At 42.7% G+C, this 17,304-nt stretch overlaps 1 protein-coding gene across 5 annotated transcripts in view; it reads left to right on the top strand.

Annotated features, from left to right (window-relative positions):
• PDE7B (phosphodiesterase 7B) overlaps nucleotides 1–17,304 on the top strand; it is a 391,225-nt gene that overhangs the window by 149,306 nt on the left and 224,615 nt on the right. For 4 of the 5 annotated variants that reach the window (XM_064169330.1, XM_064169326.1, XM_064169329.1 and 1 more), the window contains 2 exons: nucleotides 3,931–4,030; nucleotides 16,363–16,477. In XM_064169330.1, coding sequence (XP_064025400.1) covers nucleotides 16,457–16,477 — 21 coding nt within the window. In that variant the 5' untranslated portion in view covers nucleotides 3,931–4,030; nucleotides 16,363–16,456. Of the gene's footprint in view, nucleotides 1–3,930; nucleotides 4,031–16,093; nucleotides 16,239–16,362; nucleotides 16,478–17,304 lie in introns of those variants that run through there. The other variant, XM_064169327.1, reaches the window with a different exon arrangement.

Here is a 17,304-nt window from a genome sequence, read left to right as displayed (position 1 = left end):
CCTGGAAGTCTTTAAGGCCAAGTTGAATGAGGCTTTGAGCAACCTGATCAACTGTAAGGTTGCAGGAGATTGGAACTAGATGATTTTTAAAGTCTCTTCCAATCTAAACCACTCTATGATTCTGTAAGTCTGAAATGAGACTCAGAAATAAGAATCACTGTTCACGTTAAGAGATCAAGCATATTGATTAGACTGAGGGTGTCTCACAACCCTGGTCAGGTAGCTGGATGTCTCAGTGTGTGAATGGTCTGCAATGCTGGTGTTGTTTAAACAAGGTATCAGCTATCAAATCCCTCCTGATCCTCATTGTGTGGCTGAGTTAATCTCTGGGAATCATTGAATTTATCTCCTGTGTGTTAGTGCAGGCCATGTGCTTGCTTTTGCCTTTAATCTGGGTCATGTTCAGCCTGTTTATATGTCCCCACAGATGAGAGTTTGTCTTTAGGATTTAAAGTTAAGGACACTGGAAAGATTTAAGACTGTGTAAAAAAATCTCTCTTCTCCTTAATACATTTTTTTGGTAAACTTTTTTCTACTCATTTTTATTCTTTAGCAGTTTCCATTTATGTGATGTTTGCCCTTGTTAGAGACTGGATTTTTTGTGGTACTGCATGATCTTAGTCATCAAGGAAAAGTATCACTTAGATAAAGGGCAATTACACTTCAGTGTGAATAATTAGGGTCCTTTAAGCATGACAGTTGCAAATCTGAGCATTGATTGGGTGTTTTCTCTTAGCTACACAACAACTTGAAGTTTCAAATGTGAGCCAAACTGTAGAAGCACAGGACACATAGCAACACCTGACAGTCGTGATAGAACAGAAATTACTTTTAACAGCCTTGCTTTAGCTACTACTTTAGTATGTATTTATTGACCTTTGAGAGATGGATTCAGTACCCTGCTTGGCTTAACCATGTGTGCTTCCTAGTCCAGACTCCTGGATAATAGTCAAGCAAACCTTGTCACTCTGAAAATGAAATTCAGACAGAGGGACTATGAAACACAGAAATCAAGGACAGCTACACCGTACATAACTCTGCATCGCAAGCATCTGAGAAGGGAACTGTGTCTCTTAGGAGTCCAAAGCATGGACTCCAAGTACCTGGTGTGCAGGTTGGAACTCCAGGGGTCCAAGGGAAAGAGTTCCGTGCATAAAACAAAACTATGTGTGCAGTAGGAGAATGGGTCAGACGCAGTGGCAGGGAGCATTGAGGTTCTGTTTGATGCCACTTAAAATTCAGTCTAAGTGACTCTAAAGTAGAGCCTTTTCACACAGCAGTGTTCCATGTCTCATGGGCCTTGGTAGCTATGTTGTCTTTAATGACATTCGGTGGAAGGATGCCACAGTACCTTTGTAATCATTGGAGCACTACATAATGCCTCTGGTAGTTAATAGAAGTACTCATCTTGTAAGATCAGTGTGCTACTGTTGTGATTGTTATTCTGTCTTATTTGAGACCACATCTGTATAATCAGAAGTTTATAATGAATGCATAATGCACTGCAGATAATTCTCCCCAAAAGTATGTTTGTTCTGTCTTCCATCTAATGCCAGACACTGCCCTTAAATGATTTGAGTTTACTTTTCCAATGTCTCGTCAGAATTGTCCTCTCATAATATTTCTACATGAACAAATGAAAAAGATGGATCCTAAGCTTTATAGCATGTTATTGGAAAGGAACCAACTTTCAGATCATCACTTATGTGATGGTACACATGTATAAACAAGATAGCATTAAGCATATATAAAATCTAAGCATTAGGTAAGCTAATCTGTGCCTACAGAAGACCATGGACACAGTAAGGCAAATATTTTCTTATGCAGTCCCCCATAATTTCCATTATCCTAGGTTCTTAAATCATCATTTTGTATTGATGCATGGAATGGATGCAGTAAGGTTGCTGGAGGAGATGCTTTTGGAGGACACTGTTGTGAAGAAGATGGACTCCAGGTCATAGGCAGGCTGGGGAACTAAGGGAGTAATGACTTCATCTGTTGCCTACAAAGCCTAAGGTCTGTCAAGACATGGATCAGAGATATTTGGAATTAGAGGACTGAAAAAGGAGGGAAGGCAGCTGTCAGAAAATCAATGCTTTGTCCTCTGTCAGTGTTGCCAAAGCAAGCTGCTTCGAAATGTCAACTGTATTCTGTAATTCATGAAATTGCAGATCTTCGACAGAACATCAAAGCAATCTGTATTTGTCCTTGATGGGTCTGCTTTCACCAGAGGAGCTGAGCGTGCATGTGTTGCATGTTACATTACTGTTTTGCCTGTTTATCAAGATTCTGAATCCATGTAAAGAAAATGTGAAAATTACAATGACCAAAGTATCTCTACGCTAAACTGAATATAGTCCCTGTCAGTGTATCACCATAAAGTGCAGGAGGTGTAATCCATGAAAGTCATCTCCCATTGACTTCAATCCCATTTACTTCAATCAAACAGAAATGTTATGTTATATATCTTTGATATATTTCCACAGTCTTCATGACTCTTATTTATTGCATCTAGCATTCACACTTTAAGCATTTGAATGAATTCATGCCAGTTTCAAACTCTTATTTTGAAAAGTGTATACTTATGACATAAGTATAAACTTATGAGGAGTCCAGGGGAGAGTCACAAAGATCATCAGAGGGCTAGAATACCTCTGTTATGAGGACAGGATATGAGAGTTGGGGCTCTTCAGCCTGGAGAAGAGGAGGCTTCCAGGAGACCTTGTAGTAGCCTTCCAGTGTCTGAGGGGGGCCTACAGAAAGCCTGGGGAGGGACTATTTACAAGGTCTTATAATGACAGGGTAAGGGGTAATGGGTTTAAATTGGCAAAGGGAGATTTAAACTAGATATTAAGAAGGTCATTCCAGTGAGGTTGATGAAACACTGGCACAGGTTGCGGCTGCTCCCTCCCTGAAGGTGTTCAAGGCCAGGTTGGATGAGGCCTTGAGTGACCTGTTCTAGTGGGAGGTGTCCCTGCCTATGGTGGGGGGTTGGAGCTAGATGATCTTTGAGGTCACTTCCAGCCCAAACCATTCTATGATTCCTTTAAAGTTCAAATTGCATAGAAAACAACTTCAAATCATCACTGATCTTTTAAAGCAATCCATCTACTACTGCATAAATGTTTTTTACTCTACCTTACTATTTACACTTTAACTTTGCAGACTGTTTCACATGCATGTGATGGTAGAGCAATGAAGGATGGGTTTGTGTAAGATGCTAAGGAAATGGAATTTTGTGTCATTGAGATGTGCCTCTTATGTAGAAAGAGGTTATGTTTTGACTTGCATTTCATACAGCACAACACAGAGATGATTGGAACAACATAGGTTGAAATAGAATCATAGAATCGTAGAATGGCTCAGGTTGGAAGGGACCTCAGATATTATCTACTCCAACTTCCCTGCAGGGGTGCATCTCAACTAGACTTGGTTGACCAAGGCCTCATCCAATCTGGCTTTAAATATCTCCAGGAAAGGGGCATTCACAACCACTCTGGGCAACCTATTCCAGAGTCTCACTACCCTCATACTGAAAAACTTCTTCCTAAAATCCAATCTAAACCTACTCTCCCTCAGCTTAAAACCATTCCCTTAGTCTTGTTGCTAGACACCCTCATAAAAAGCCCCTCTCCAGCTTTCCTATAGGCTTTCTCCAGATATAGGAAGGCAGCTATAAGCTTCCCTTGGAGTCTTCTCTTTTCTAGGCTGGACAACCCCAACTCTCTCAAAAATACCAGAAACATCATGACAGAATCCACTGACTGAAAAGAAGTAAGGGGAAAAGAGCAAACAAAAAATAACTTGAACAAATTAGGACTGGATGAATTTGGGGAAATAGTAGCAGCAGTAGTATTAAAATGATAGTTTGGTATTTGCTGATCTTGCTGCTTTTTATGACTGAAAGTTTTCTATGTGTTTGGATTTCAGAGAGAGAATTTGTGCCACCTACCTAGGAGTGGTCAGAGTGAAAGAAAGAAGTACTCAGAACTGGCCAAATTAAAAGAACGTTTTTCATCTTTCAAGTGAGGTAAACCACTAAACTTTTCACCTTTCTGAGTTTTTCTGGGTTTGAAATCAATTGTCACATGAGGGAGCAAACAAATGTTTTTGCATATGGTGTGATCACTAAACCAAACATGAGTCATTCACAATGATGTTTTCTCATCCTTCGCTTTCAATACCTGAGAACTACGTGTCGGCTTCTTCATTCCAGATAGCGTAGACCTTTGTGTCTATATTTGCAGTAGCCAGTATTTGCAGTAACAACACAAACTATACTGCTGCCAACATGACTCACAGAATTGCAGAATTAATTAGGTTGGAAAAGACCTTCAAAATCATTGAGTCCAATCTATCACCTAACACCTTCAAATAGTGCCAAAATCACAGCACTAAGCGCCTCATTCAGTCTCCTTTTAAACACCTCCAGGGCTGGCTACTCCACTACCTCCCCAGGCAGCCCATTTCAATGGCAATCACTCTTGCTGTGAAGAACTTCTTCCTAACATCCAGCCTAAACCTCCTCTGGCACAGCTCGAGACTGTGTCCTCTCACTCTGTCACAAGGTGCCTGGGAGAAGAGACCAATCCCCACCTGGCCACAACCTCCTTTCAGGTAGTTGTAGAGAGCAATAAGGTCTCCCCTGAGCCTTCTTTTCTCCAGGCTGAACAACCCCAGCTCTCTCAGCATCTCCCCACAGGGCTGTGTTCCAGCCTCCTCACAGCCTTGTTGCCCTTCTCTGGACACATGCAAGAACTGCAACATCTTTCCTAAGTTGAGGGTCTCAGAACTGGACACAGTATTCAAGGTGTGATCTAACCAGTGTCATGGCTCAACTCTGACTTTGGGGGATTTATCACTGCTCTAATGTCGAGGAAACCACTGTAATGGTCTGCCCAGGGCAGTAATAGAGTCGCCATCGCTGAGGATATAGCAGCGTGTGAACCTGGCACTTAGGGACATAGTTTATTTGTTGGCCCTGCTGTGCTGGATCAGAGGTTGGACTGGATGATCTTTGTGGTCTCTTCCAACCAGACCTATTCTGTGATTCTGTGATAAACATGATATTCAACTTTCCCATTATTTTTTAATTCTAGATGCCTCAAGTTAATGTACATTCAGAACTCTTTCCCTATATCATCATCCTACCTGATGATTTTATCCAATGCAGTTTATGTGGAGTAATCCATAGAGAAGAAATTATTTCTATAGCCTTTCAGTTGAAAAAACAACCCATTTTATTAGGGATATTTGCATTCACTATTATAGAAGTCTATAGAAGTATACAGAAGTGTATAGAAGTGAATGGAGAGGATTTTTAAATACCTAGGCATATAATATAACTCTACACAATTCCTCCTGGAGAATCTGGCTGCAGATGGCTTGAATGAGTGGATGTGTAAAAAACTGGCTGGATGGTCAAGACCAAAGAGTAGTGGCAAATGAAGTTAAATCCAGTTGGTGGCTGGTTACAAGTGGTGTTTCATGGGACTGGGGCAATTCCCTTGAATATCTTTATCTACAATCTGAATAAGGGCAGTGAGAGAACCCTCAGAAAGTTTGTAGAAGCTGAGAGGGAGTGTTGATCTGCTGGAGGTAAAAAGGCTCTACAAGAGATCTGGTCAGGCTGGATTGATGGACTGAGGCCAACCGTATGAGGTTCAGCAAGGCCAGGTGCCAGGTCCTACACCCGGGTCACAACACCAGACAACACCACAGGCTTGGCAGATAGTGGCTGAAAAGCTACCCAGCAGAGAAATAACTCAGAGTGTTGATTGACATCTGGCTGAACAGGAGCCAGCTGTGTGACAAAGTTCCAGCAGTATCCTGGCCTGTATCATACGCAGCATTGCAAGCAGCACCAGGCAAGTGATTCTCCTCCTGTACTCAGCACTGGTGAGGCTACACGTGGAGTGTTGTGTTTAGTTTTGGGCCACTCACTACAGGAAGAATGTGGAGGTGATAAAGCAGGTCCAGAGAAGGGGAACAAAGCCAGTGAAGGGTCTGGAGAACAGGTATTAAGAGGAGCAGCTGAGGGAAGTGAGGTTAGTGAGGTCTGGAGAAGACTGAAGGGAGACCTTTTCATTCACTACAGCTATCCAAAAGGAGGTTGTAGTGAGATGGATGTTATCTGTTCTTCCTAGCATCAGGTGACAGGACAAGAGAAACCAGCCTCTGGCTGTACTAGGGTGGGTTTAGATTGGCTATTAGAACAAATTCCTTCACTGAAAAGGTTCTCAAAGGCTGGAATAAGCTCCCCAGGGAAGTGGTTGAATCAGCATCCCTAGGGATTTTTAAAAGGTGTGTAGATGTGATGTTAAGGGACAGGAGGTTAGCACCAGACTTCTTAGAGTTAGTTAATTGTTGGACTCGATCTTAAAGATTATTTCTAACCAAAATTCTTCTCTGGCTGTACACTTCAAAGCTTCTAAGTGTTCTTAGATTAAAATAAACCAGGCTAAAGTTCTGGGACCCTACTCTTTTTCTATAGATTTTAATATACTGAGCAATATAACTTTTACAGAGTAGTAGTTTGACATGTTACTCTTTTATAAACCTCAAAAATAGCCTTCTATTTTGGTACTTTGTCCCTAAACTTGATAGAAAATTTATCACAAATAATGCATAGATATTCCGTACCTGTTTCACCTACTGTTACTTGGGGACTCTCAAGCCCGCAGAGCTCATACTGTGTGAATTTATTTCCTTCCTTCCTTCCTTCCTTCCTTCCTTCCTTCCTTCCTTCCTTCCTTCCTTCCTTCCTTCCTTCCTTCCTTCCTTCCTTCCTTCCTTCCTTCCTTCCTTCCTTCCTTCCTTCCTTCCTTCCTTCCTTCCTTCCCTCCCTCCCTCCCTCCCTCCCTCCCTCCCTCCCTCCCTCCCTCCCTCCCTCCCTCCACCTGCCCAGATGCCTTTGTGTTCTCCCTTGCCAAAGTCTAAGGCTAGCCAAGATTATATGGGAACCCATTAAAACGGCTAGACTCAGATCACAATAGTTAGTCGCAGCCACTTTCAAACTGACATTCCTGAACTGTAATTGAGCTGCAACAGTTTAGAGAGAGACCTTTCTTCTGTGCATGTATCCTGGGCTTTGTGCTGTCTAAGGAGAGAGACAGGTGCTGCAGTGAGTGCAGAGGAGGGCAACAAAGCTGGTGAAGGGCCTGGAGAATAAATCTTATGAGGAGCAACTGAAGGAGCTGGGGCTGTTTAGTTTGAAAAAGAGGAGGCTGAGGGGAGACATCATGGCTGACTACAGCTACCTGAAAGGACATTGTGGAGAGGTTGCTGCTGGTCTCTTCTCAGAGGTACTTAGTGCTAGAACGAGAAGAAATGCCTCAAGCTGCAACTTGGTAGGTTGGACATTAGGAAACATTTTTTGACAGCCAGAGTGGTCAGGCATTGGAATGGGCTGCTCAGGGAGGTGGTTGAGTCACCAACCCTGGATGCGTTTAAAAGCTGTTTGGATGTGGTGCTTGGGGATATGGTTTAGGGTGAACCTTGTATAGTAGGGTTGGACTTGGTGATCCTCAGGGTCTTTTCTGTTTGAAATATTTCTGTGATTCTGTGAAAGCTAAAAGAAACTCAGCAATTCAGATAAGTGCAGATGCTGATGGAAAGACTGGGCACTCTGGTAGGGCATAGGGAGTGGTCAGAGGAAAGTTACTTGCCAGAAAACAGCTACATTTCTAGATCATACAGGAAAAGACTTCTGACAATATATAGGTAGGATCACAAATGGAAAGCCAGACAAAACAATTCACAGATAAATATAAAGAAGCTGGAGAGCATCCTTGTGTTGTAGACATCTTTCTCAGGAACTGTGTGATCTTGTTGTGGCAGTACTTTTCCAGATGAGATCAAGTCCAGAAGTCTAAACCATGCACCAGCGCACTAGATTTATGAGTCAGATAAATGACGTCTACAGTCACATCAGCAATTTGTGTCCTCCTTTGGGGACCAAACTCCAACCAACATCATGCCTTTACCTAACTCCACGCTTGTCTGAGTCACACTGCCCTCTGCACCCTGGCCTTGGGTCATTCCAGACAATCCTGAATCCCAGCTGCTCTCTAGCCAGCAACATCTAACAGTTCACAAAGGCTATCTGTAAATACACAGGAACACTGCACAGATCCCAGCAGAAGTGAACTATAAGAAGTCTATTCCACAGAAGGTGCACCAAGGCTGCTTCTAGCCATTCATTTCATCTCTAACAAGATTGAAAAACTACCTAAACACTGAGGCTGTTTAGGCTAGAGAGAAGACTGAAAGAAGATCTTATCAATGTCTATAAGTATCTGAGGGGTGGGTGTCAAGTGGATGAGGCCATTCTCTTTTTGATGGTCAGCAGCAGTAAGACAAGGAGCAACAGCTACAAATTGGAAAATATAAGGTTTTACCCCAGCAGGAGGAGAAACTTCTTTACAGTTAGTGACAGAGCCCTGGAACAGGCTGCCCAGAGAGGTTGTGGAGTCTCCTTTTCTGAAGGCTTTCCAAACCTGCCTGGTTGCATTCCTGTGTGGACTACCCTAGGGGAGCCTGCTTTGGCAGAGGGTTTGGACTTGGTGGTCTCTGGAGGTCCCTTCCAACCTCTAATATTCTGTGATTAATTTGTGAATAAGCAGGTACAGAACATCCACATCTGGTCACTTACCCAGCCATCTCACATGATTCAGCCTGGAGTAATCTGCCTTTAAAAGTTTCCCAACTGCAAGATATCCAACGTAATATATAAACTACAAGGGTACTGCATCTGTTGTCCTGGAGTGGATAAGCATAAACTTCCTTGGCAATATGCTGCTTTGACTGTGATGGTTCACTCTCCCCTTCCTTTCTTTTCTTGACTACAGAAGACTTAGCCTCTGCAGTAGATCTTCACCTTTATCATCCCATCAAAGAAAGCTGCAACAGACCTAACAAAGGGCAAGTTTCATCACAGAATCTTCAGCATCCTCACTTACATGTTCATGACCTAAGGAAAAGTAGCAATACCTTTGAGAGTTACTGAAACATCTCCCATCTTGCATATCAGGGCAATTTTGGCTGGAGCTGAGGGAATTTATGAACTCATTCAGCAGTGGTAGCAGCTTATAAAGGATGCATCTTTTTCCACTTATCATTCTCACACTCTAAAAAAATATTATACTGCCTCAGATGTCATTGTCAGCAATATGAAGAGAAAGGTGTGGACCTCTTCCTAAAGATGTCCAAGGCAGAAATAAAGAAAATGGAAGGTACCTTAGGAAGGAGACATCTTTTTGCCTGCCCAAGCACAGTGCCTACCATTTGATCATGTGCAAATTAATTTTTAGTGGCACTTGGATGAATGTAAATATTTAGGTTTCAGGGAGTATGTCTGAGTATATGGAGTCTGGTTTGGGTGAGGCAGATTAAGCAGCCTCTCTAACATCTTTTTCAAAGGCCACAATGGGTGGGTAGAAGATTTGAGAAGAAGAATGCCATTCCATGGTAGGAGATAGCATGTCGTGATGTGCCATTTATGTTGACAGGGCAGAATAGCTAAAGACAAATATGAAAGTGCCTCCAGAGATGAGCTGGGCCTATAAAAGAAGTCAAATCAATTGCTTAGTCAAGCAGGAAAGCTATAAAGGGTAGGGTCATAAATGTGAGGGATCCCCAAATGTAGTCTCAACACCTGTTCTGGAGAGAATGAACTAAGATGTCTGAGTCCAGCCCAGATGTTTCCAAGAGGTGCATGATTAAAATGCTCATTATTGCAAAGTTCTGTGTTTCAGAAAATGCTGCTAATTGCTAACACAAAGATTTACCTGCTTGATCTGCCTGCATCTGCAGCATATTCCCCAACACCACCTACGTTATTTTTCTTTGAATTATCAGTCAGACTTTCCATATCGATTTCTTACTGCATTCTGCATATCCAAGTCAGATATGTGGCACAGCCTCCTTCACCTTTTCCCCTCCTCTTGTTCCTGAGCAAGCTGTGCCATTTGGTATTCCAGTCACATAGTCACATAACTGTACCTTACCAAATATCTGTATTATGTCAATTAAGTTGTAATTTTGATCTTGCATTAAGCTTTCTAGCTCCTTCTGTTATTTTTGTTACATTTTACATCAGTATAGAGACATTTAGGCTGAGCATTATCTTGTTTGCTCTTTTCTCCTTCTTTCTCCAATGATATTTTGAAAAGAATCTTCAAGGTTTTCCCTTTTTTTCAGCTTTTTTTTTTTTTTTGTCTAGGCCACTGTGAGTCACATTTATTTGGACACTCATCTCAGCAGCCTGATAGGATGGTTTAGCACATATCTGATTAGATTAGCTAATCTGTACTAAAACTTTCCCTTCTTTCTTTGGTAGGTGGAGCCCATTTCTTCTCAGCAGTCCTCCCTATCCCATCATGGAAACATGTGGTTATGCAGAAGTAACCAAAGTCCTCTGTGCACATGCATGCATCCTATTTCTCATCCTTATATGCACCTACTCATTTGAGATTTTCTTTGTCTCAGTAGAAACTGCAGTCATAAGTGCTTTAGGCCTCTTCTATCTTTTCACCCAAGAAGCATCTACATCACAAACCCCACAGTAACCTCTTATTTTCAGAGGGCCACATGATTCCTGAAGGCTGAAGTAACCTCTAGCTTCTTCAGGAGAGCTTCATCTGAAATACCATTACATACCATGTAGAGAACAACCAGCAGATCAGGTCCAGTGATCATGGGTTCATGAAGGGCAGGTCCTGCCTGCTGAACCTGATCTCCTTCTATGACAAGATGACCCAGCTACTGGATGAGGGGAAAGCTGTGGATATTGTCTACCTAGACTTCCAAAAAGTCTTTGACACTGTTCCCACAGAATTCTCATGGACAAACTGACTGCTCATGGCTTGAATGAACACAGCTCTGCTGGATAAAGCACTGCTGGATGAAAGGGTCTAAAGGGTGGTGGTCAATGGAGCTAAATCCAGCTGGCGGCCAGTCACAAGTGGTGTCCCCCAGGGCTCAATGTTGGGACCACTTCTGTTTAACATCGTTATTGGTGACCTTGATGGAGACATAGAGTGTGCCATCAGTAAGTTCACAGATGACACCAAGTTAGGTGGCAGTGTTGATCATCATAAGGTTTGGGAGGCTCTACAGAGGAGCTTGGACAGATACCATCAATGCGTCAGTGTCAGTGAGGCCAAATACCAGGTCCTGCACTTGGGCCACAACAACCCCAAGAAAAGCTTACAGGCTTGGGGCAGTGTGGCTGGAAATCTGGCTGGCAGAAAGGGACCTGGGGGTTGTAATAGACAAACAACTCAATAGGAGCATGCAGTGTGCCCAGGTGGCAAAGAAATCCAATGGTATTCTGGCTTGTGTTAGAAATGTTGCGTCCAGCTGGAGTAGGGAGGTGACTGTTCCCTTGCACTCGGCTCTGGTGAGGCCACACCTTGAGTACTGTGTTCAGTTTGGGCACCTCATTACAAGAGGAATGTGGAGATGCTGGAGTGAGTGCAGAAGAGGGCAAGGAAGCTGTGAAGGGCCTGGTCAATAAATCTTATGAGGAGCTACTGAAGGCTGTTTGGTTTGAAAAAGAGGAAGCTGAGGGGAGACCTCATTGCTATCTACAGTTTCCTGAAAGGAGATTGTGAAGAGGCTGCTGCTACTTTCTTCTCACAGGTTAATTAGTGATAGAACAAGAAGGAATAGCCTCAAGCTGTGACAAGGTAGATTAGACTAGATACTAGGAAACTTTTTTTTTCCCAGCAAGAGTGGTCAAGTATTGGAATGGGTTGCTCAAGGAGTTGGTTGACTTTTAAACACATTTGGACTTGGTGACTCATTTGGATGTGGTGCTTGAGGATACAGTTTAGAGTGCACCTTGTAGAGTAGGGATATCAGTTGGACTTGGTGATCCTGAGGGCTTTTTCCAACTGGAATGATTCTGTGATATAAGCTACGTAAGACAGTGAGCAAAACTTGAATGCACTTATTCATGAAACGCAGTGTAATATTGATAAGACTGATAGTAAAATGCAGAAAATTGAACAAATGGGATTGAAATAGGCATTCAGAAATCCATTCTGTGCTCCAAAGTAGGATCATCTGTATCAGAAGCACTCATGAATGACGGTTGCCTAAACATACATTTAAAAATAGTCAGTAATGGGACACCACAGCCTATCATAGCCTATCTATTTCAGTACTTCACTCCCCTAAATTTAGTTTCTCCTATGTGAAGCAACTTTTCTGTACTGCCGTTTACTTGTTCTAACCACAGTGCATATGGGAAAAAGATATTCCATTCTTCTCTGCAAATTGCCTATATCTATGCTGGCAATGGAGTCAGAACCTCTAATGGTGGAACTTAATTATCTACACTGTCATGTTTCCAGGCCCTCACAGAGTTTGGGTATTGTCCTAATCACTTCTTGAACACAGTTTGAGACTTATTACAAGCTCAGACACAGCTATGTCATCATGAAGGCTGTAAAAGAGCTTAAATATCTCCAGGACAAAGAATAAGCTCTAGCATTATTTTCTTTTAGGTAAATGTGCCCACTATATAGCTAAGATTTCTAATAAACTCTCCCCTTTTTCTTTTGGACTACACAATGTAAATCTCAGCCTTCCCTCACTGACTCCAGATAATTCTCACTGAAACCCATATAATTTTCGACTACATTCCCAAAACTGGTCCCCAAAGTAAAATTCCCAAAGTGCATTACTCGGCCGCTCCCTCACAAATGCTGAGTGAAGGTGAATATGTTGATGTTCTGTGTACTACAAATAATATTCCTGTTCATTCATTCCAAATTGCCTCAGGACAAAAATGGAGAGTTTGTGGTGTTTAGAAGAAAGGGCAGGCCACTAAGGAGGACTACAAAGTAGCGCTGAGACTATGCTGGGAGAAAATCAGTGGGGCTAAAGCCCAGCTAGAAATTAATCTGGCTGCAGTTGTTAAAGGTAACAAGAAATGCTTCTACAAATGTAATAGGAGCAGAAGGTGGACTAAGGAGAATTTCTGTCATTTGTTGGATGCAGGGAGGAACACAGTGGCCAAGGATGAGGAAAAGCCTGAGGTAATCAATACCCTATTTGCCTCAGTTTTCAGCAGTAGGACCTGGTGTTCACTGGATACTCAGTCCTCTGAGCTGTAAGATAGGGATGGGGAGCAGAATGAAGCCCTCATAATCCAAGAGGAGATAATCAATGACCTGCTGCACCAATTAGACATACAAAAGTCCATGGGGTTGATTGACATACATCCAAGGGTACTGAGAGAGCTGGCAGAAGTTCCTGCCAAGCCACTTTCCGGCATTTATCACAAGTCTTGGCTAAGTGGGGAGGTCCCAGTTGGCTGCAGGTTAGCAAATGTGACATTCATCTACAAGGAATCACAGAATTAAACAGGTTGAAAAGATCTTTGAGATCACTGAGTCCAACCTATCACCTAATACCTTCTAACTAATTAAACCATGGCACTAAATGCCTCATCCAGTCTCCTTTAAAACATCTTCAGGGATGGGGACTCCACCACATTCCTGGGCAGCACATTCCAATGGCAAAACACTGTGTGAAGGAGAGACAGAAGGAGGAACTGCAGATATGTCATTCTGATCTCAGTGCCAGGGAAGGTCATAAATTACATTATCTTGAGTGCCATTATGCAGGACAACCAGGAGATCAGGGCTAGTCAGCATAGGTCCTGCTTGGCAAACCTGATAGCCTTCCACAAGAAGGTGATTTGCTTAGTGGCGTGGGAAAGGATGCGGATGCTGCAGACCTGGACTTTCACACTGTTTCCCACAGCATCCTCCTAGAGAATCTGGCTGCACATTGTTTGCATGGGTGGATGCTTTGCTGGATTGAAAAGTGGCTGCATGGCTGGGCCCAAAGAGTGGTGGTGAACGGAGTTAAATCCAGTTGGCAGACAGTCACAAGTGGTGTTCCCCAGGGCTTAGTAGTGGGGCCAGTTCTTTCTAGTATCTTTTTTAATGATCTGGATAAGGGGGTTGAGAGCACCCTCAGTAAGCCTGCAGAAGACCACTAAGCTGGGAGGAAGTAAGGTTTTGCAGAAGGACCTGGACAGCCTGGATCAATGGCCTGAGGTCTGTTGTATGAGGTTCAATGAGGCCAAGTGCTAAATCCTGAACCTAGGTCAGAACAACTCCAGGTTGTTACAGGTTTGGGGAAGAACAGTTGGAAAGCTGCACAGCAGGAAAAGACCAGGGGGTGGTGGCTGACAGCTGGCTGAATATGAACCAGCAATATGCTCAGATGGCCAAAAGTTCTACAGCAGCCTGGCCTGGGTCATGCATAGTGTGACAAACAGCACTGGTGAGGCTGCACCTAGGGTGCTGTGTTCAGTTTTGGGCCCCTCACTACAAGAAAGATGTGGAGCTGAAGGGTCTAGAGAACAGGTCTTAGGAGGATCATCTGAGGGTTCTTTACTCTGGAGAAAATGAGGTTAAGGACAGACCATATCACTCCCTACAGCTACACAGAAACAGAATGTAGGGACATGAGTGGTGGTTTCTTCCTAGTATCAAGTGAAAGGGTGAAAGCAAACAGCCTGGAGTTGCGCTGAAAGGGTGGAACAGGAGTGTTAATTGGATGATTGAGGTTTCTTCGCTGAAAGGGTTCTCAAAGACTGCGATAGGCTCTCCAGGAATCTGGCTGAATCACTGTCTCTGGAGGTTTTTAAAAGATGCATAGATGTGGTGCTAAAGAACAACCTTTATCACTAGACTTGGTAGAGGCAGATAATGGCTAGACTCAATGATCTGAAAGGTATTTCCAAGCAGCATGATTCTATACAGTTCTCTAAGTACAGTCAGATGAATGTAATGAGCTGTAATCGATTTTGTAAATCCCTTATTTATTTAATACTATTTAACACATTATTTCAGCATTTACAGCACCACCAACCCTTTGCATTCATGCTGAAGCTGATTACATTTGCAGTGATAACACAGGCAGAGCTTTCAGTGAGAAAACAAAATCATTAAATATTTTAGTCTCCCTGGCATAACATTTCAGCAGCATTGTTCGGTGGTCATGGAGAAGCTACTCTTGCTTCTACTATTTTTGTGCTGGTTTTGTGGATCATTGAGAAATTTGTTTCTCAACAGCTGTCAAAAGCACTTAGACAGATTTTAAAATTAAATGCTAGAGTGTTTGGACTCTTTAGGAATGAACTGCATGCCATGAACCAAGCTCTTTGAGAGGAATCCCTAGAAGAGAAGATGGATTAAAATAATGAAGATAATTAAAGTGTTATCAATGCCAGCTGACCTCCTACCAGTTCTGTGTTGTTGTGCTGTTGTGACCTCTGTTGCCTGTGCTTATTGACCCTGACGTATGCTATTCTTTTTGAAGCTTAAGCTGCATGGCTTCCCCACTGACCATTATTCAATGATACAATAAGCCAAACTTTGACATTGCCTCTCGTCTTTCATCATGAGCTTCGATGTGTTATAAAACCTTGTGTAGTGGTCCAAGGCAAAGCTTGTAGGTGAGCACAAACAGGCTGCGATCTGCTGGTGGTAAGGGTATTTGCAGCTGAGCTTAAGGGTGACTGACACAGTAAGGAAAGAGGTTTGCTAATTTGCAGGCTAACTAGTGCTGACTGATAAAGGGATGTGTCCAGTCGTTTCAGTCTTGTGTCTTTCACTAGGTTTACACTGGTATGACACCACTGAATTTGGAGAAGCAGTTCCTCAAGGCAAGGGCAGAATCAGGTCTGATTTTGCACCAAGAGCTACAGAGATAACAGCTCTCACTGAGAAACATATTCGGTATATTTTCCAGTCCATATAAGCATATTTGTAGCCTTTCCCCATCTTGTGAGGATATTTTGGATCTTTCTGGTTCCTCTATGAAATATTTCTAAGCAAAATCCAGGACAGATAACTCACGACTCTCCTTTCTTTCAAGTAGGGTTGCCTGCCTAAATCACTGCCACGCTCCTCCCGTAGCAGTCGTTTAAAATTAATAGCACATGCAGAGGAAAAACTAAACCCTTTGACGTCACTCCCGAAATGAGGAAACATAAACAGAGGAGGCTTCACTCCTCCGAGCTGGCAGCGCGGGCGCGGATTGGTCTGCTCTCCCGCGCCTCTGGCAGTTGACAGCACCTCCCAGCCCTGCACGGCCCTCGGCTTGCTCGCACCGGCAGGCAGACTGCAGCGCGCTCCGCTCCGCTCAGCTGTCCCCAGCCCTTACACTGGCAGCAAAGCGCACTCTCTTCACCAGCCTTTTTGCTTCTTAAGGTGGTTTTATTGGTCGGGTTGGGGGATTTGGGGAGATTTTTTTTTTTCTCTTTTATGTTTTTTTTTTTCTTTTTTGTTTTTCTTTACTGTTGTTACTTAATTCTATTCCTAATCCTGGATGCAGCTACTGGATTCTGCAGTACAAGTCTTCATGAACAAGCTGCACCGCTTAGAGATTTCACGGCATTCAAAGGTCACAGAACTGCCACTATGGTTAAATGTCTTGTTTAATGGTTGAGGTATGTACAACATATCTAAGAGAGGTAACATCTTTTTTTTTTTTTTTCCTTTTTTTTCCCTTTTTTTTTTTTTTTTTTTTTTAAGGGGATCTAAAATTGCAAAGGGGAGAGGGAGATAATAATATTATTTGGTGGGAAAGATGTTTTTTCTAGTGATTGTTACTACAGCAACAGGGTTTTGATTTATTTTTTTTCCTCCCTTCTTCTCTTTATTCAAACTAGATGAAAATTTTAACTTAAATGATTTAACCATTTGATGGTGCAAGAAGATTGCAGGGAGAATCTGTTGTTGTCGTCCTCTCTGATAGCACTGAAGAAAGTGTGATTGCTTTTTTCTGTATGTTTTCCTGCTGCTCTGTGGCAGGAGAGGAGACCTGGGACTTGACTGGCTTAGATGGAGGTAGAAGAAAGCAAAAACTCATTTTCTCCTGAGAGGGCTGTGAGTTTACCTGAGAGTTAGAGCAGAGAGAGAAAGAGTTGGAAATAAACAGGTCAAACAGAAAAGAATATTGGCCTCATTTTTAGGAGTAGGGGTTTTTTTGTTTGGGTTTGGTTTGTTGTTTTTGTTTCACTACGTGCTTAGTTTGCTTTACTGGTTTGGGTTCAGAAGTTCAGAATTAAAAAGTAGCCTGCACTTTGACTGACAAGCAGATCTTCAGTGGGAAGGAGGGGAAATGATCATCTTGTATCAACACCAGCTTTGGGATTCCTATTGCTACTTAGACAAAGTAAAGTGGAAATTTGCTTGAAAGTTGAAGTAATGCAGCCTGACGCCTGTTTGATAGCATATAGGTTCAATTCATATTCCAGCTAACGATCTGCCTTGA

The sequence above is a fragment of the Pogoniulus pusillus genome, chromosome 31 (genome assembly GCF_015220805.1).
Source record: "Pogoniulus pusillus isolate bPogPus1 chromosome 31, bPogPus1.pri, whole genome shotgun sequence".
Classification (NCBI taxonomy): domain Eukaryota; kingdom Metazoa; phylum Chordata; class Aves; order Piciformes; family Lybiidae; genus Pogoniulus; species Pogoniulus pusillus.
The sequence above is the reverse complement of the archived record's forward strand: the minus strand, read 5'-3'. Positions and strand labels throughout refer to the sequence as shown.